Source organism: Protopterus annectens, chromosome 13.part0 (assembly GCF_019279795.1).
Source record: "Protopterus annectens isolate FY-2018-M chromosome 13.part0, PAN1.0, whole genome shotgun sequence".
Taxonomy (NCBI): Eukaryota; Metazoa; Chordata; order Ceratodontiformes; family Protopteridae; genus Protopterus; species Protopterus annectens.
The window spans coordinates 513,732,807-513,753,766 of NC_056747.1; the positions used below are offsets into that span (position 1 = coordinate 513,732,807).

Below are 20,960 nucleotides of genomic sequence, written 5' to 3' on the forward strand. Positions count from 1 at the left end.
CTTACTGGTTTGGAGAGTTCAGCAGCCCATCTAATTCTACAAGCGTTAGGTTAAATGGCAGTTGCCATACAGTTAATGCCACTCGTGAGTTCTGCAGTGGAACTTGGCGGTTCAGTGGTCCACTCAGGTTCATCCCATGTCTATGCCCGTAAGTATAACTCATGTGCAGAAATCACCTTGCTTCATGGCTTCAGTCTCTGAACCTAACTCTCAGCAGACCCTTCTGTCTTCTGTCCAATCCCACGGTGACCACGGACGCCTCCCTGTTTGGGGGGGGGGCATTTTCGGGGAAAGATGGTTCAAGGCACATGGTCCCCCACAGAGGCCAAATTGCATATAAACATACTGGAGATGGGAGCAGATGAAAGCCTTTCAGGAGTGTCTCGCTCTTGGGACTATAGCAGTTCAAACAGACAACATGGCGGTGGTCTGGTACATCAACAAGCAAGGGGAAACACGGTCTTATCCCCTGTGCAGAGGCGCCATGAGAGTGTGGGAATGGGCGAGGTCGTCTAGGTGCTTTCTTCTTGCAACTTACATTCCCAGCAGTTCCAACACGCTGGCCAACAAACTCAGCATGTCTATCTTGAGTCGTCACGAGTGGTCCCTGAATCCATTAGTGGCACTTCAGATAATAGACCATTGGAGTCAACCATGCTGCGATCTCTTTGCCTCTCCAGTCAACCACAAATGGAGTGACTATTTTGCCCTGATTCCCCCCGCTGGGGAGTTGCCCAAGGATGCTCTGGTTCATGATTGGCCATTGGGACTCCTCTATGCTTACCCCCCCCCCCCCAACTCCCCTAATTCCCAAGGTCTTACAGAAGGCCCGCCACCTGAAGACCCCTCTCATCCTCATTGCCTCCTTTTGGCCTCATCAGGCATGGTTCTCCCTTCTTCGGTCTCATTTGAAATATTCTCCCTGGATATTGGATCCCGTCCCAGATCTTATTTCCCATGCCTGGGGGTTTCCTCTTCCCAACTTAGACTCTTCATCTAACCGCTTGGTTCCTCCAGTTCCAGTGATCCTTTCCCAGTCTATCTCCCCCCCAACGGTAAAAAATATCATCTTAGCTTCTCAGAAGCCTGCTACTAAGAAGGTGTATTCCAGTAAATGGAAAAAGATTTTCTGTCTGAGCCAGATAACGAAACGTGGATCTCTCTTCAGCCCCAGTTCTGGACATTTTGGTGTTCTTGGCTTTTCGCTTCCAAGAAGGTGCTAGTTTCTCAACAATTAATTTCCAGTTGGCAGCCAACTTTAATTTCCATTTGAATGAGGGGTCCCACCTTTGCTTCTAAACTATCCATCCTATCAGAGATCCCTCCCCACCATGGGATTTAATTCTGGTGTTCCAGTCTTTGACACAAAAGCCCTCTGAACCGGCTACATCTTTTGATCTTAAGTTTCTGTCTTGGAAGACTGCTTTCTTGGTGGCTATTACTTCTGCCAAGAGAGTTTCAGAGTTCGTGGCTGTCAGCATTAAGCCCCCCTTTTATGGTCTTTCACAGGGATAGGGTATCCCTTAGGACATATCCTTCATTTTGAAGGTGGCTTTGGAAGCCACACTCAACCAATCTGTTGATCTACCAGTTTTCTTCCCTAATTACTCGAGTAGGGGGGAGTATGCTTTGCATTGTTTATACATCCATAGGCAGCTACGATTTTATCTTGAGGACTGAAGAATTTCAGAAGTCGGACAAGCTTTTCATGGCCTTTTCTCAGGCCAGAAAAGGGCTGGCAGTTACTGAGTTAACCATTTCCCAATGTATTGCTAGCTGTATTTCCTACATTTATGACAGCAGGCACATGGAGCTATCCTGACCAGTTAAAGTCCACTCTACTAGGTCTGTGGCTACGTCTTTCTTTGGATGAGATTTGTGCTGCTGCTTCTTGGTCTAATCCCCACACTTTTCACACCACAGGTTGAATTTGGTGTCTGGGAACAGGGCTTTCTTTGGTTCCTCTGTGTTGCAGTATATCCTTCCCTGAGGCCACCCAGGGTTCATAGCAGCAGGGGGACTCTGACCCATCTGTGATGAATAATGATACAGATAGCATCAGATAGAGTTATGTACTTACCATAACTTGAAATCTGTGCTGTTCAGTGTCATTATACATCAAATTCCCACCCTCCTTCCACCTTCCTTCTGGGGACCTGGTAAAACTAGAGGAATGTTTCTTTCTGGAGCTAGTTGGTCTCCTGGGCAGACCATGCTGCCTTTTCTTTACCATCAAACTCAATCTGCGGTTTACAAGTCAGCAGGGGATTATGGGAATGGGAGGAGCTTGAGCTCTGTATCTGCCCATCATGTGCCGTCTCGGATCCGAGGTCTGATCCAAGACCCATCAGTGAAGAATGATGACACTGGATAGCACAGATTCCAAGTTATGGTAAGTACATAACTCTTTTTATTTCATACCATTCGTCTAGATTCCACCAACCAAAAGAAGAAAGCTTCCTGACGTTCCACCCAGTCAGAAAGAAGCTGCAGCTCAAGAATTTTAGAAGCTGCTGGACAAGAGTCATCCAGGAGGTCCCTCTAAACCAAAGAAGATTTGGAATTTAACCAAGGTTCTTTTTAGTGCCAAAGAAAACCGAAGTCTAAGCAACCTGAACCAATTTGTGAGGAAATCAAAGTTTCAAATGGTCACGGTTCAGTCCATTCTGCCCAAGGATGATTGGATGTTCAGTCATACTTCAGGATGCATACCATCACTTCAAAATGAACAGATGCTCCTAAAGATATCTGTGCTTTCTGATGGGAGCCAACCACTATCCGTTCAGAGCCCTGTCGTTTGGCCTCAGCACAGCCCCCCATTGTGTTCACCAAGTGTATGGCAGTGGTAGCAGCTCACATGAGACTGCTAGGATTCAGTGTGTTTCCATATTTAGATGAGTGGCTCCTCACTGCCCCAACAGGTATCTCCTAGAACAGTTCAGGGGCTATTTGCTCCAGCTTTGTCAAGTACTAGGCATTACAGTCAACCTTTCTAAATCCAAGCTACAACCGGTACAGAGCCTGGAGTTCATTGGTGCCCAGTTAAACACAATGCATCAAATTATCTGCCTGTTCATCATATAGATACAATAAAGTTTCAGTTTCAGCAAATTCTTGTTCATCATGCTCCTTCAGCCATACTTATCCTTCAGGCTCTAGGTTGAATGCCAGCGGCTGTAGTCTTAATTCCCGTAGCACATTTCTATATGTGTGTTTTACAGTGGAATCTGGATGTTCAGTGGTCTCTTCTGCAATATTCTCTCTCTTTATTCCCAGTCAAACTCACTCTGGTATGCAGAAGTCATCTTTGTTGATGAATCCAGTCAGACATTAACCTGAGCTGCCCCCTTTGGCCAGACGGACTACAGATGGCTCCCAACTGGAGTGGTGAGACATTTCTTGAGAAGGATAGTCCAAGGCACGTGGTCTCCTCGAGACCAACTCACACATCAGTGTTCTAAAGATGAGAGCAGTCCTTTTAGCATTGAAGGCATTTCAAGATGATGTTCTTCGTGTTACACTGTTGCAGTCATCACATTTGGGTTATCTGCCTGCAGGTAGCCCACTGCTGGCCTGAATACCAGAGTCTTGGGATTTCTGTGTCTGATGATGTCGCTTCTTCTGTGACATCAGATCATCAGGGGTATAAAACATGCAGCCAATGCCATTACATCAGTCTTTCTTGTGCGCTGCCCGAAGCAGAAGCAGTTCCCAAGTGCCGGTCGGCTGACTCCTGAAATTTTAATTTTCAAGTTTCAGACCTGAAGTCTTCAAAAAGATAAGTACCCTGTTGGGGATCCTTTTTTCTTGCTCTAACCAATGTCAGAAAAAATTAATAATGGTCTTGCCTGTGGAAAGCAAATAACTTTTAGTTCTTACTGTGTCACCTGTTTATGCCCAGACCACGATGTCCTTTGTTGTTGGTTTTGTGCCTTGTTCAATGCCTGAACTATTCGTCGTCGGGCTATTTTTGTAGCTAAATACTTCTGTTCTCGATCTCCATACTTAAGAATGCCTTTGTTAAGCCATCCGACTACCGATTTTCCGAAAAAACGTAAGGATAAAGACGGAGACAGACCGCATAGGTCCAAAACTGCCGAAGACGCTTCCGTTAAGCTAGTCGCCAGTCTGCCGGTACACAGTGAGGCACTTTTGCAGCCCCTGATGCCCAATTCTACAGATTCATAGGCCTCTGCTGAGACCCATTTGGAGTCCGGTATGCTGCAAGATGCTTTTTCGACTATGGAACCTGCGGATGTCTCTACCTTGGATGGGTCCGGAGTCACTGTGTAGGCACTGGCTTCTGAGGGGTGTATTCATGCCTATGGATTTTCATATTAAACCGACTTTGTTTCAAGCTAAAAATACCAAATTCCTTAGGCCTAAAGCTCGCACTACACCTAGAAAACAGGTGACCAAAGTGCATTCTGAGGCCCACATGCCTCAAAAACAAATTATTAGAATGGCTGAAGACCTTATTACCTTAATTAGGGGAAGCCAGCATCCCCCCTCTGAGGTCTAGAACTTGATGTTCCTTCTGATTCTTCTGATCAGGAATCTGATATTTTTATTCCTTCTGACTACCAGGATTTACCCTTATCTACTTATGAGGATTCTGATGCAGAGAATTCCACTCCCTCTGCTTCCCCTCCAGAAGATTTTTCTTTTGGTGAAACCTTGAATACCCTTGGGGAACATTTCTGCTGGGAAAGCCAGGACTATTCTCAGTCCAAAAAGAGACTTGGGGAATTCTTAAACTTGTCTCAGCACAGGCCTCTAGCTATCCCTCCTGTTCTGGAGATTGTAGATGTTTTCTTGGAATCCAGCCTTACCCCAGACACTTTGCCTCCAGCTCCCAGGAAACCAGGTACTATAGAGTGCCTGACTCACACAAATTCCTCTTCAAGAATCCTACTGCGGATCCAGAGACCATTTCCCAAGGACCTAAAAGTATTAAGGCTACTATTGCCAAAAATCCTACCCCTTCTGACAGGGATTCTAGGGCTTTAGACAGATGGGGTAAGAAGGAATACACCTCTGCTACTCTGGCCATTAGGGCTTTAAATTGCCCGTTTCGTATGTTAAAGTATTAGCAGCATATTATGGGAGTAATTAAACAGAAAATTATGTTGATTCCTGACTGTGCTGAACACTAAGATTTACAAGAGTTAATGCATTCTGCTGACCAAGTTGGTAAACATACTTTGCAATGGGGGGTTTGATGCTTTAGAATCCTCTTGCAGGGCTGCTATCACTGGGTCTGTACTTAGAAGGCATGCTTGGCTTAAGGAACAAAACTTGCCAGATCATGTTAAAGCTAAATTACTGGATGCACCCCTCAACCAAGAGTGTCTTTTTGGGAACAAAGGAGAAGTAGTCCTCAAAGGAATGGAGGAAAAAGCTAAATCTATGCAAAATGTTAAAGATTTCTTACAAGTACAGCCACCTAGATTCCATTTGCATTGGCCTTCAAAGAACTGGTCCTTTCCAGTCCCTTCTAGGCCTTCTCAGTCAAAACCCAGGAGCAGCAGACCAAGACTTCATTCTCAGGCTATGCACAGATCTAAGCAGTGGGAGGCTCCCACTTCCAAAGCAGGGAGTAGTAAGCCACCCCCTTATGGAAAAATTGCACAATGACTTATTCTCAACTCTTCCAAGCCTTGCTCAACTACTTGCACCTTTAGGAGGAAAGCTCGCCCTGCATGCAAGAAACTGGGAATTCATTACCCAAGACAAATGGGTTTTAAACATAGTTTTCCTAGGATACAGATTCCACTTCCACTTTCTCCCACCCCAGGTGGATGGCCAGACCTCCCCCAAACCAGTGGGCGGAGGCCAAAAACAAGTGCTGTCTCTCCTCAGCATCAAGGCTATTCAACCTGTCCCAGCAGAACAAAGGGGACAAGGTTTATATTAAAGACTGTTCCTGGTTCCCAGAAAAGAAAACTCTTGGCGTCCTATCCTGGACCTGTCTATCCTTAACACCTTCCTGGTGGTTCCAAAATTCGAAATGCTAACTCTTCAACAGCTTCTTCCTATGCTAGCCAAGGATGCCTGGCTGGCAACCCTAGACTTAAAAAGAAGCTTATCTTCACATCCCAGTAAGGGATTCTCGCAGGAAATACCTACGCTTCAGGGCAGGCTCCATGCACCATCAGTTCTCTACACTTCCCTTTGGCTTATCTACTACGCCCAGGGTATTCACAAAGTGCCTAGCTCCAGCCATTGCATTTTGCAGGCAGAGAAATATTCAGATTTACCCATATTTGGACAATTGCCTAATTCAGGCAGAGAGTCCGTACTTGCTGTTACATCACCTGGCATTTGTAAAGAGACTTCTAACTTCACTGGGGTACACCATCAACGAGAAGAAATCACATCTATTACCCTGCCAACAGATTGTATTCCTGGGAGCAAGCTTGAACACAACTTCCCAGATGGCATTCTTCACTCCAGAGAAACACGTTTGACAACCTACTTCAACCTACTGTGGCCACAAAACCCCAGCTATCTGCAAGGAAAATCCTGCAAGCCCTGGGGTTCATGGCCTCTTGCATTCTGTTAATTCCATATGCAAGACTGCATATGGGGAAACTTCAGTGGTATCTAAAAAGGCTATGGGTGTCATCATTCTCCGGACCTGGAAACAATGATTCCTATCATTCCTTGCGTAAGGGCAGAGTTCCTTTGGTGGGCAGATGCCTGCAACCACAACAAGGGACTCCCTTTCACTCTACCCCCTGCCACCCAAACCCTAACAGACATATCAGACTATGCATGGGGGGCTCACATGGCAGGGCAGTGCATTCAGGGCAAATGGAACCCAATACAGATGCACCTGCATATCAATCAAAAATAAATGTTAGCTGTACAAAATGCTCTGACAGCCTTCGTAGATCTTATTCTTCCAGGACAACTATTGGTAAAGACAGACAACACCACAGTTATGTGGTACATAAGCAGGGGGGAACCCATTCCTAGGCACTCTGCAGACTAGCTATGGCTCTGTGGAACACAGACTTGAGCAACCAAGTGAACCTACAAGCTCAATTCCTGCCAGGCAAACTAAAGTCACTGGCAGACGACTTAAGCAGAAATCTCATGGACCCACACGAATGGAGACTGGAACCCAAAATATTCAAGCTCTTTAGGAACTAATGGGGGACACCAGAGGTAGATCTGTTTGCCTCCCCTTAGAACTACCAGTTGAACAAATGCTGCACCAGAACTCCCCACAGTCAGGCTTGGAAAGTGGATGCCCTGTCCTTTACCTGCGAAGGCCTCTCAGTTTATGCCCCCTCCCCCCGCCGCCTCTCCTCTCGAAGGTCCTTCTAAAGATCTAAACAGGTCAAGCCAAATACAATACTGATTGCACTGGACTGGCCACACCAGCACTGGTACCCCCTTTTGCGCACTCTCAGTGCTACAACCATGGCATCTGCCTCAGACCCCTTCCCTGCTGTCCCAGGAAGCGGGCCAGATTCTGCACTCTCAGCTTCAAACCCTGAACCTTGCAGCCTGGCTAATCCCCTGAGCTCACCTCTAGCAACCCTCAGTAAGCAGGTGCTGGATGTCATTCTTGAGACAAGGAGGCCTAGCACTAGCAAATCCTATTTAGAAAAGCAGAAAAGATACTGTTCCTGGAGCCAGTCTCAGGGGATGGGCACAACAGTGCCCAGCTTTCCTCATATTCTAGATTATTTAACAAATGCTCCACAAGGGCTTATCTTTCTCTTCTATTAAGATTCATGCCTCAGCCTTATCAGCACAGTATAATACTTAGCCACCCATCTTCTGTCATCCACTGCTAAAACAATTCCTTAGAGGGGCCTTAAATTTAAGACCCCTCCCACTCCAGCCTGGGACCTTAACTTTGTGTTGGAAGAACTTACTCTTCCCCCCTTTGAACCAGCTGCTACAGCGGAGTTGAAATTTCTTTCTTGGAAAACAGCTTTACTTGTAGCCATCACTTCTGCAAGAAGAGTGTCTGAACTGCAGGCCCTTATGGCAGTGGAACCCTTCATTATCTTCCATGCGGACAGGGTTTCCCTCAGGACTAATCCATCATTTATGCCCAAGGTAGTGTCTAGTGTGGCTCTGAACCATTCCATTCATTTGCCTACTTTTTTCCCTAATCCCCAGAGTAAAGGGGAAAGGATACTGCATTCCCTGGACGTGCACAGACAGCTTAGATTCTATTTGAACAGGACTGAGCCTCTCAGAAAATCTGACCAGCTGCTAGTCAGCTTTGCTGCAGGGGCAGAGGGGGAAGGCCATTTCAAAGCAAACCATTTCCAAATGGGATAGCACATTGCATCCATTTCTGCTAACAGCACCATGGAAAATCTACCCCACAGGGGATAAAAACACATTCCACCAGGGCTGCATCTACCTCTACTGCATTTCTCAGAGGAGTCCCTACCAAGGACATCCTGGAAGATGCAAACCTGGAGCTCAGTACACACTTTTACCAAGCATTACCACTTGCCTATTTTTTCTAAATCCAGAGCTGGATTTGCCTCAGCAGTCTTACAGGGCCTGATTGCTAGCCCTAATGCTCTTTAACTACCTCCACCCTTCCTTAGCTTTGGGAATCAACCCAAGTGTGATGACTGCAACAGTGAAACAAGAAGAACATAGTACAGTTGTGTACACTTACCGTAAATGTAGATGTTCGAGTGCATTCACTGTTGCAGTCCTAGTTTCCCTCCCTCCAGCCCCCTGACTTCTCTTGACTTTTACCTATCTTATTTGTTTGGTATACATTATATCATGTATATTTACTTTTCGCTGGTGGTGTTCCATATCATATAATTGCTTCCTATTGTGGGGGCATCTGACATCTGGGGCATGAAAAACTGATGTAATGACGTCTGCTGCATGTTTTATACCCCTGACGTCATGGAAGAAGCGATAGCATCAGGCGCAGAAATCCCAAGACTCTGGTATTCAGGCTGGCTGAGGGCTACCCGCAGGCAGATAACCCAAATGTAATGATTGCAGCAGTGAATACACTCTTAACATCTACATTTATGATAAGTGTACACAACTGTACTTTCTTCCTCTGGGGACTATTGTGATTCAAACTGACAACATGTCCATAGTCTGGTAGATCAGCAAACAAGGAGGAACTCTATCTTACTCCCTCTGTCGAGAAGCTATGAGAGTGTGGCAGTAGGCAGTCTCCTCCAACTGCTTTCTAGTGGCAACACATATTCCAGGGAAATCCATCGTACTAGCGGATAAACTCAGCAAGTCCATTCTGATGCCTCACAAGTGGTCTCTCAGTCATAGTGGATGAGAGGATTTTCTGTCATTGAGGCCAGCCTTGCTGCAGTCTCTTTGCATCTCCCCATAACAAGTGCAGCAGGTATTTTGCCCAAACGTCCCTCGGGGAGAGTCACTGTGAGATGCTGTAGTCCATGTTTGGCCCTTTGGTCTCCTTTACGAATATCCAACATACCTCTGATTGCAAAATTCTTACAGAAAGCCAGTCAGTTGAAGAGCTCAGTTATCCTCATTGCCCTCTTTTAGCCTTGCCAGGTGTGATTCCCCTTCCTTTGGTCTCATCTTTGTTATTCTGCATGAATGCTGGTCCCAGTCCAGAGCTTCTCTTGCATCCCTTGGGGATGAAGCATCCCAGTATTCTAGATCTCAGACTCAACGCATGGTTTCTCTAATTCCATTAATAGCTAGGCAGCCCAGGCTTTCTTCCCTGGTTTGTTATATACTTTTATTTTCCCAAAAAGGCTTCTACTAGGAAGATTTATAGAAATAACTGGAAAAGATTCTCAGTTTGGGCTTTTAAAAAGGAGATTAACCTTTTTACGTCTCCTGTTTCTTCAGTTTTGGAATTTGTAGCCTCTCTTTTTCAGGAAGGTGCTAGTTTTTTCCACAGTCAACGTAGAATTTGCAGCCATATCAGATTGTCATTCAGGAGAAAAAGCTTCCTCCAAATTGTGCAAGGGTTTCTAAAGGGCATCTTCTTACTCAGGCTTCCAGTGAAAGAGCTGTCACCTCCTTGCAGTTTGACAGTTTTACTTCATGGATTGACACAACAACCTATTGAATCTTCATCCAAATTTGTTTTAAAATGTTTGTCTTGGAAAGCAGCATTTTTAATACCTATTACATTTGCAAGGAGAATTTCTGAACTCCAAGCTCTGTCATTCAAAACTTCTTTCATTGTTTTTCACAAAGATAGAGATATTTTATGCACTAGTCTAAAAAAAAAGTAGCTTCTGAATTGAATATCAGTCAAACTGTTCATTTGCCTTTTTTCACTAATTTTTCAAGTAAGGGAGAATACATGCTAAATATTTTAGATATACATAGACAAACTGTGTTTCTATTTACGCAGAACAAAGAATTTCAAGAAAACAGAGCAGTTTCTTTTTCATCAAACAGACTGGGATCATCAGTTTCTAAAGTTAATAACCGAAAAACAGGAATGAAGTGCTAGGAAAACTAGTAACCAAGTTGTATGAAGCACAAAACACTCCACCGGATCCATGACTGGTAAAATTTAATAGTGTAGACACAATGATACATAAACGTTAAAAACAGGTACGTTTTCGTCACCAACGTCTTCAGATAAGCTAAACACACCACCACCTTCATTTAAATATCATTTCACAGTTAACCCCACCCAATGAAAGCTTACAATGACTCTCAGTTCCTAATTGATTAAATACAAGTTACTGCAACCTTCATAAAGTGCAATGTGCATAACAATTATAAATGAATTGATGTATATCAAATAAATATCAAATACATACATGTATGAACCATATAAATCCACTTATATATAACAAATGTATACATTTATACCATTTGAATTGTATACCTTACTTTTTAGTTAAATATACATACCAAAAAACTTATAAATGAAGAGCACCATCTAGTGGACAATCATAAAGACTTTTTTTTTTTATATAAAAAAACTTTTCTCTCTTTAAAACCTTTTATAAAACTTTTTATAAAAAAAGTTATCAAATAAAAGTTCTTTTACATTCCTTTGTAAGATATATTCAAACAGTTCAAGCCCTATCTATAACTTAGTAGATCTAAGCTTTAATACACGCATAATAGAGATCATATCATTTAAACCAGGTTTTTTACATGCTTCCAATATTACTTGCCAATATAGCGCTCTCTAGTCAACCCTAGTTTCCCATGGTCCACCTCTCGGGTCAATAGCTACGGTCTCTACAACAAAGAATCCAAATTCAGCTCCCTTACATACACAGGTATGCTTATATAGGGCATTATTTTCATGTTTCATTTTTATATCATAGAGGTGTTCGTATAACCTCTGTTTGAGCTTTCGCTCACTCTTCCCTGTGTAAAACGACACATATTTTACAAATCACTAAATATATAATTCCTTTGGTGTTACAATTCACAAAAGAATTCAAGTGTAACTTCTTGTTACGATATTTTAAATATATTGAGGCTCCTGTTAACAAATGGGAACAGTAATTGCAACTACCACATTTAAATAAACCTTTTTTGCTATTCCTAGAGTGTCCTTCACTTCTTCCTATTTGAGTGCCCATCTCTAACAAATTCTTAATATTTTTACCTTTTCGGTATGTCTAGTTTCTTTCTTTATCAAAAATATAATCCAAATCTGATATCTTGGCAAAATTCAACCATTCTTTTTCTATAATCTTTCTAACCAGACCAGCTTGTCCATCATATGTGAGTGTAATACCTGAACTGTAGTCATCTCCTGCATCATTAAATGCATGAATAGAGTCTAATTTTCCAAGTATAGGGGCAAACCTGTTTTTTCTTCCCTCTATTACCTCTAGGCTGATTTGTGTCAGCAGGTCCTTTGGATAACTCCTATCAAGAAATAATTTTATATTGTATCTAACTTCTTTAAATGTCTCATCTTCAGATGTCATCCTACTTTCCTGCACCAGTTGTCCCTTTACAACACCTTTCTTCTGGTGTGGCGGCTGAGAACTGGTGTAGTGCAAGTAGGAATTGGAAAATGTCTCCTTATGGTGAATTTTAGATATAAAATGTCCACCAACTTTCTGTATATTGACATCTAAATAGTTAATTTGTTCCTTAATAAATTCATAAGTGAAACTTAAAAAAAAGGTTGAACCATTAATGTAATCAAAAAATTCTTTGAATTTATCTTCTGTACTAGTCCATAGGATGCAAATATCATCCAGAAATCTCCCATAGTATTTCCAATGCTTGTGAAAATGAGAAGTTAATACAAAATTCTCTTCCCAATATACCATATGTGGGGGTGCAATGTGCGCCCATGGCTACTCCAGTCATTTGTTTATAGTATTCACCTTCAAAAAAGATGAAGTTGTTCCTTAAAATTGTGTCCATTAGTACAAGAATGGTTCTAAATTCAATTAAGTTGATACCTTTATAACCTACCAACATCTCTTCAAACCATTTCAGCCCCAGTTCATGTGGTATACATGTAAAAAGATCAACAACATCTAAAGTTACAAAACTTAAATTTTCACTAAATTGTAAACTGTCATCAAAAGATCTCATGAATCATTTAAAATGTTTTTATTAACTTTGACTAGGTCTTTAATCTTTTTATCCACATATTTAGCTAGTGGTGCAGTAACATAACCCTCTGACGATACTATGGGTCTCAGAGGAGGGTTGTTACATTTTTGTGCACTTTGAGTATTTAAAATTATATGCATCCAAATTAATCAAACCTTACAATAATAAATCATTTAGAATCACATAAATTTTCTTATAAGCAATATTCACTTCGTTTATAAATACTTTATTGTATTTTTTTGTATCACTTAAAAGTTCTTGCATTTTCCCTTCATATGTGATATAATCCATTAACACAACCCCCTCCCCCTTATCAGGATTCATTACCCTAAGATTTTTGTTTCCACCTACCAATGTCAAAATGTCTTTTTCCTCGGGTGTTATGTTTGGTTGTACCCTCTGACGTCTCAATATCGTCCTTATTTCAGTTTCTAGTCCTAGTTCAAAGTTCCGCAATTGAGGATGAATAGGTGGGTTAAACACTCTTCGTTTAACCAGTTCACCCTGCTTATTAATGAGCTTATTTCCTTTAAAAAACAACTCCAAATTTTTCCTCCTAATAAAAAGTTTAAAGTCCACTAGTAATTTAAAAATATCTGCTCTTACCTTGGTATGAAAGAAAAACCTTCAGAAAACAGATCAAAAAATGGTTTAGTGACCAGTACACTAGAGTAGTTGAAAATATTAAACCCATTAAAAGAATATTTAAAACTTTCCTGATGTATACATTTAGTTAATTCCAAGCTCCTTGTTATGGTTGCTTTGTCTGTGTCTCCCAACCCCTCCCCCTGAAGTTTTTTGGCCCATATTGGACAGGCTCTTTCTGCAACAATCTCTCAGACCTTCTTAGTGGGGGAAATTCTGTGGGGTCATTGAGCTCATAAGTGTCACCATTTAATTCCATCCCCTACCTATTGTATTCATTCTTGTCATAGTCATATCTAATATATTTCTTGGGCTTTGGGTAGTGTGTGTTAGCTTTATATTCGTTCAGATCCCTTTCAATTTTTTTAGCCTTTTTGTTTTGTGCCTCATTACATTACATTTCATTTCAATCTTTTTCAACAGTTCATGATATTTAACCTTCTCGGTCTCAATAGTATACATTAAATCATTCACAGTGTTAGTATTAGTACGCTCAATAACAGTATAGATGTTTTCCATTTCAGTTTCATTGTTTTTTTATAATGGCTCTCATTATTTCACAACCACAGCGTTCAAAGGCCTCTATTAGCTGTTTGTGGAAGTCCGTGCCTTCTTTTACATTATTTGGGTATTTGCATGCCCTTGATCCCTTTGGCACTATATTTAGCTGCAAACAGTATTTTAAATATGCATTGTCCAGCTCCCACATTTTGTATTTATGTAGTAAATATTTTAAATCCAACAATTGTTTAGCATAAGTGCCTTTAGAATCTACAATGTCATTGTTCCTTTTAAATTCGAATTTTACATTTAAAATGTCATTTAAATTTTGTTTGGTACCTGGTAACACCACTGAATGTTCTGCCATAAACCGTGTTGTGTTGCTCTCCTTGTTACCACCAGTACTTGTAGATATAGTTTTTTCAACAGTATTTGCACCAAAAATACGGGGGAAACCATCCAAACTTCTCCTCCTTCCATTACTGGTGCCTGCGATGTCGCCATCTACAACCAGTTCATCTGTTGCCGTTCCTTTGAAGCTCAATGTCCCCTTGCTTCCTGGTTGCCTGGAATGACCAGCGTTGACGCCCATGTCATCATTGATTGGCTAATGGGTGTCAAAAGCTCCACAACTTACGTAATTTGACCGATGAGCTTACGAAGCTCACCAATTTCAGTTCTTCTGTTGATCCCTTCAAACAGAGCACCCGGTGAAACATCCATTCCAAAATTAAACTAATAACCGCAAAACAGGAATGAAGTGCTAGGAAAACTAGTAAACTAGACAGTGCTATTAATTTATAAGTTTTTTACTATGTATATTTAACTAAAGTAAGGTATACAACTCAAATGGTATAAATTTGTTATATATAAGTGGATTTATATGGTTCATACATGTATGTATTTGATATTTATTTGATATACATCAATTCATTTAGAATTGTTGTGCACATTGCACATATCAGCATCAAGTGGGATTGTGACAAGGAAGTTTGAAGGTTGCAGTAACTTGTCTTTAATTAATCAGTTAGGAATTGAGAGTCATTGTAAGCTGTCATTGGGTGGGGTTAACTGTGAAATGATATTTAAATGAAGGTGGTGGTGTGTTTAGCTTATCTGAAGAAGTTGGTAATGAAAAAGTTGGTGATGAAAACGTACCATTTTTTAACGTTTATGTATCTTTGTGTCTACACTATTAAATTTTACCAGTCATGGATCTGGTGGAGTGTTTTGTGCTTCATACAAATTGGTTACTAGTTTTCCTAGCACTTCATTCCTGTTTTTTGGTTATTAGTTTAATTTTGGAATGGATGCTTCACCGGGTGCTCTGCTTGAAGGGATCAACAGAGGAACTGAAATTGGTGAGATTCGTAAGCTTATTGGTCAAATTATGCAAGTTGTGGAGCTTTTGACACCCATCAGCCAATCAATGATAATGGCGTCAACGCTGACCATTCCAGGCAACCAGGAAGCAAGGGGACGTTCAGCTTCGAAGGAAGGAACAGCAACAGATGAACTGGTTGTAGATGGCGACATCGCAAGCACCAGTAGTGGAAGGAGGAGAAGTTTGGATGGTTTTCCCTGTATTTTTGGTGCAAATACTGTTGAAAAAACTATATCTACAAGTACTGGTGGTAACAGGGATAGCAACACAATGTGGTTTATGGCAGAACATTCAGTGGTGTTACCAGGTACCAAACGAAATTTAAATGACATTTTAAATGTAAAATTTGAATTTAAAACGAACAATGACATTGTAGATTCTAAAGGCACTTATGCTAAACAATTGTTGGGTGTAGAATATTTACTACATAAATACAAAATGTGGGAGATGGACAATGCATATTTAAAATATTGTTTGCAACTATAGTGCCAAAGGGATCAAGGGTATGCAAATATCCAAATAATGTAAAAGAAGGCACGGACTTCCACAAGCAGCTAATAGAGGCCTTTGAACGCTGTGGTTGTGAAATGAGAGCCATTATAAAAAAACAATGAAACTGAAATGGAAAACATCTATACTGTTATTGAGCGTACTAATACTAACATTGTGAATGATTTAATGTATACTATTGAGACCGAAAAGGTTAAATATGAACTGTTGAAAAAGATTGAAATGTAATGAGGTACAAAACAGGCTAAAACAATTGGAAGAGATTTGAACGAATATAAAGCTAACACACACTACCCAAAGCCCAAGCACTATATTAGATATGACTATGACAAGAATGAATGCAATAGGAAGGGGATGGAATTAGATGGTGACAATTATGAGCTCAATGACCCCACAGAATTTCCCCCACTAAGAAGGTCCGAGAGATTGTTGCAGAAACAGCCTGTCCAATATGGGCCAAAAAACTTCAGGGGGAGGGGTGGGAGACGGAGACAAGGCAACCACGACAAGGAGCTTGGAACTAACTAAATGTATACATCAGGAAGGTTTTAAATATTCTTTTAATTGGTTTAATAGTTTCAATTACTCTAGTTTACAGGTCAGTAAACCATTTTTTTTATATGTTTTCTAAAGGTTGTTCTTTCATACCTAGGGTAAGAGCAGATATTTTTTAATTACTAGTGGACTTGAAACTTTTTATTAGGAGGAAAAATTTGGAGTTGATTTTAAAGGAAAGAAGTTTATTAATAAGCAGGGTGAATTGTTTAAACGAAGTGTGTTTAACCCATCTATTCATCCTCAATTGCGGAACTTTGAACTAGGACTAGAAACTGAAATAAGGGAAGTATTGAAATGTCAGAGGGTACAACCAAACATAACACCTGAGGAAAAAGACATTTTGACATTGGTAGGTGGGATCAAAAATTTTAGGGTAATGAAACCTGATATGGGGGGAGGAGTTGTGTTAATGGTTTATATCACATATGAAGGGAAAATGCAAGAACTTTTAAGTGATGCAAAAAAATGCAATAGAGTATAAACAAAGTGAATATTGCTTATAAGAAAATTTGTGAGATTCTAAATGATTTATTATTGGAAAGTTTGATTAATTTGGATACATATAATTTTTTATATGTGGAAAAGCCTAGGGTGTACCCAAAGTGCACAAAAATTTAAACAACCCTCCTCTGAGACCCATAGTATCGTCAGATGGTTATGTTACTGCACCACTAGCTAAATATGTGGATAAAAAGATTAAAGACCTAGTCAAATGTAATAAAAACATTTTAAATGATTCATGGAATCTTTTGATGAGACTAGACAGTTCATAATTTAGTGAATATTTAAGTTTTGTAACTTTGGATGTGGTTGATCTTTTTACATATATACCACATGAACTGGGGCTGAAATGGTTTGAAGAGATGTTGGTAGGTTATAAAGGTATCAACTTCAACGAATTTAGAACCATTCTTGTACTAATGGACACAATTTTAAGGAACAACCATCTTTTTTGAAGGTGAATACTATAAACAAATGACTGGAGTAGCCATGGGCGCACATTGCGCCCCCACATATGCAAATTTAATTATGGCATATTGGGATGAGAATTTTGCATTAAATTCTCATTTTCACCAGCATTGGAAATACTATGGGAGATTTCTGGATGATATTTGTATCCTATGGACTAGTACAGAAGATAAATTCAAAGGATATTTTGATTACATTAATGGCTCAACCTCTTTTTTTAAGTTTCACTTATGAATTTAATAAAGAACAAATGAACTATTTAGATGTCAATATACAGAAAGTTGGTGGAAATTTTATATCTAAAATTCACTGTAAGAAGACATTTTCCAATTCCTACTTGCACTACACTAGTTCTCACCCGCCACACCAGAAGAAAGGTGTTGTAAAGGGACAACTGATGCGGGCAAGTAGGATGACATCTGAAGATGAGACATTTTTATTTTTTTTTTTATTTATTTAACATTTGTTGACCGGGAATGTCCGACTAGGTTCCACAGAGCCTGTTTTCAGCGGAGGCCCGGGGAGAAACGCTCCACATTTAAAAAAAAAAAAGTTAGATACATTATAAAATTATTTCTTGATAGGGGTTATCCAAAGGACCTGCTGACACAAATCAGCCTAGAGGTAATAGAGGGAAGAAAAACCAGGTTTGCCCCTATACTTAGAAAATTAGACTCTATTCATGCATTTAATGATGCAGTAGATAACGACGGAGATGACTACAGTTCAGGTATTACACTCGCGTATGATGGACAAGCTGGTCTGGTTAGAAAGGTTATAGAAAATGAATGGTTGAATTTTGCCAAGATATCAGATTTGGATTATATTTTTGATAAAGAAAGAAATAAAGTACACATACCGAAAAGGTAAAAATATTAACAATTTGTTAGAGATGGGCACTCAAATAGGAAGAAGTGAAGGGCAATCTAGAAATAGCAAAAAAGGTTTATTTAAATGTGGTAGTTGCAATTACTGTTCCCATTTGTTAAAAGGAGCCTCAATATATTTAAAATCTCATAACAAGAAGGTACACTTGAATTCTTTTGTGAATTGTAACAACATAGGAATTATATATTTAGTGATTTGTAAAATATGTGAGTCGTTTTACACAGGGAAGAGTGAGCGAAAGCTCAAACAGAGGTTATACGAACACCTCTATGATATAAAAATGAGACATGAAAATAATGCCCTATATAAGCATACCTGTGTATGTAAGGGAGCTGAATTTGGATTCTTTGTTCTAGAGACCGTAGCTATTGACCCGAGAGGTGGACCATGGGAAACAAGGGTTGACTACAGAGAGCTATATTGGCAAGTAATATTGGAAGCATGTAAAAATCCTGGTTTAAATGATATGATCTCTATTATGCCTGTATTAAAGCTTAGATCTGCTAAGTTATAGATAGGGCTTGAACTGTTTGAATATATCTTGCAAAGGAATGTAAAAGAACTTTTATTTGATAAATTTATTTTTATAAAAAGTTTTATAAAAGGTTTTAGAGAGAGAAAAGTTTTTTATATAAAAAAGAAGTCTTTATGATTGTCCACTAGATGGTGTTATTCATTTATATGTTTTTTAGTATGTATATTTAACTAAAGTAAGGTATACAACTCAAATGGTATAAATTTGTTATAAGTGGGTTTATATGGTTCATACATGTATGTATTTGATTTATTTGATATACATCAATTCATTTATAATTGTTGTGCACATTGCACTTTATATCAGCATCAAGTGGGATTGTGGCAGGGAAGTTTGAAGGTTGCAGTAACTTGTATTTAATCAATTAGAAACTGTGAGTCATTGTAAGCCTTCATTGGGTGGGGTTAACTGTGAAATGATATTTAAATGAAGGTGGTGGTGTGTTTAGCTCATCTGAAGAAGTTGGTGATGAAAACGTACCTGTTTTTAACGTTTATGTATCTTTGTGTCTACACTATTAAATTTTACCAGTAGTGGATCCGGTGGAGTATTTTATGCTTCATACTACTTGTTTACTAGTTTCTAAAGTTACCTTGGCCAAATGGATTACTGATTGCATTTCTTTTGTATATTCTCAGCAAGGTATTTCTCTTTCAAAGGCTCCTAAGGCACATTCAGATAGATTCATGGCCACTTCTGGACTAGAACGTCCATTGGTGATATTTGTGCAGCAGCTACCTGGACTAATGCTTATACCTTTATTTCTCATTACAAACTAGATTTGACTAGAAGTAGAGCTGCTTTTGGTTCTGTGGAATATCCTTCCATAAGGGTCGTACAATATTCACGTAGCTGGGGACTAATACTGCAGCAGTGATTTCCTGTACAAAAGGAGAATTTCTTTTGGGATGAGGATTTGTCTGTGTAGGTTGCTCTCAGTTGCTCCTCTATCCTCCTTATTTTTGAAGTGACGGTGATTAGATTTTTGCTAAATGTGTATTTGAATGTAAGAGGCACCATGAAGTACATGAAAAAAGATATTGTTGGTCTGTAGATATCTGATGCTTGAGGTGGTCTTTTGCAGTGGCTGGCTTTTCTCTCCAATACTTTTCACATAGTGTACTTTGTGTGCAATTTCCATGATTTCCTGTGGAATCTTTATGCAAGTGAAGTCTTCAAATGTTTTTCTACATTCTTGGTGCAGTACAATGCCTCCTGTTATAGATGGTAGTTTGTGTGGGGTTAGTCAAAACTGTGAGGCTCTTTGGGGAATATAAATCCTAATCCTAACATAGGGTCACTACTTTGAACCAAGATGACATGCCCTGGGAAAGCTGAATGTTGAGAGTTTGAAAAGCCATGCAGAAATGCAGTGGCAGAATATTCCAAGTGTATGCCTATTGCAGAAGGCTCTGTAGAAGGTAATGGGATGAGGTGAATGCTTAAGTCTGTCAGACTTCCATCAGACTAAAAATTGTTGTTTGGAAACCACACTAAAGTGAAATTTCTTCACTTTAAATATTTCTGTTGTCATTAATTAATTTTTCTCTTTTTTCATAGAACAAGATTCAAGTCTTTAAAAGGCAAATCACTGAAGAAAAGCAGAGACTGGATCCTGGAAAAGAAGGAGAGAAGGAGGCGGCAAGGAAAGTGAGTAAAGCTTGTCTTTTCTTACAAAGAGTGGTTTCTTGTATAAGGAACAGATTGTTGAGGAAATGAATGAAAAGGCTTGTCGGTTGTTGTAAGAAGAGGGCTTAAGGAATAGCTTACCACGAGAAAAACTTTCACAATGCTATAATCAAATAGTAGCTCAATTTAGCAAAAAAAAAAGTCTTCCTTAGCAAAGCAGAAAAGTCTAATTTGAATAACATAGAGGGGTGCTGCTTAAAAGATAATTGCTTGGTTGAATGAAGAACGGTTGTTTCGAAGGTGAGAAAGATGCTGACTTATCAAAAGAGGCTTATCAGTTGACATGCCTCTCTCTCTTTTTTTTTTTTCTCTCCTTCCTGCTTTGTCTGCAGGTGTTCCTCCTTAATTATGGTCTATATTGCAAGGTCAGACGTTTAGGTTATCAAATATCTAAACATCGAACTTGTAATACCGAAAGCCAAAAACTGCGAATGGCCATTTTCATGCAGGGAAAGAATTTCCTTGGCTGTTATGTGGATTTTGCTCTCTTGTACATTGTACAGTGATCTCAGAGTTGGTATATTTAATTAGGGGGGTGGGGGCAAAGCCCCCCACTACTTCATTTGGGTTTAAATGTTTGTTTTCTTTTTTTTCCTTTTAGGGCCAAGGGAATTCTCTCCCTGTGTGAAAATGGCCATTTGCGGTTTTTGGCTTTCGGTATTACAAGTTTGATATTTAGGTGTTCAATAACCTAAACGTTCGATCTTGTAATATAGACCCCTTAAT

At 39.9% G+C, this 20,960-nt stretch overlaps 1 protein-coding gene across 1 annotated transcript in view; it reads left to right on the forward strand.

Annotated features, from left to right (window-relative positions):
• BUD23 (BUD23 rRNA methyltransferase and ribosome maturation factor) overlaps positions 1-20,199 on the forward strand; it is a 566,502-nt gene extending 546,303 nt beyond the window's left edge. The window contains exon 11 of the mRNA XM_044054140.1: positions 20,106-20,199. Within this exon, the coding sequence (XP_043910075.1) occupies positions 20,106-20,199 (94 nt within the window). The remainder of the gene's footprint in view (positions 1-20,105) is intronic.
• The last annotated feature ends 761 nt before the right edge of the window (positions 20,200-20,960 follow it).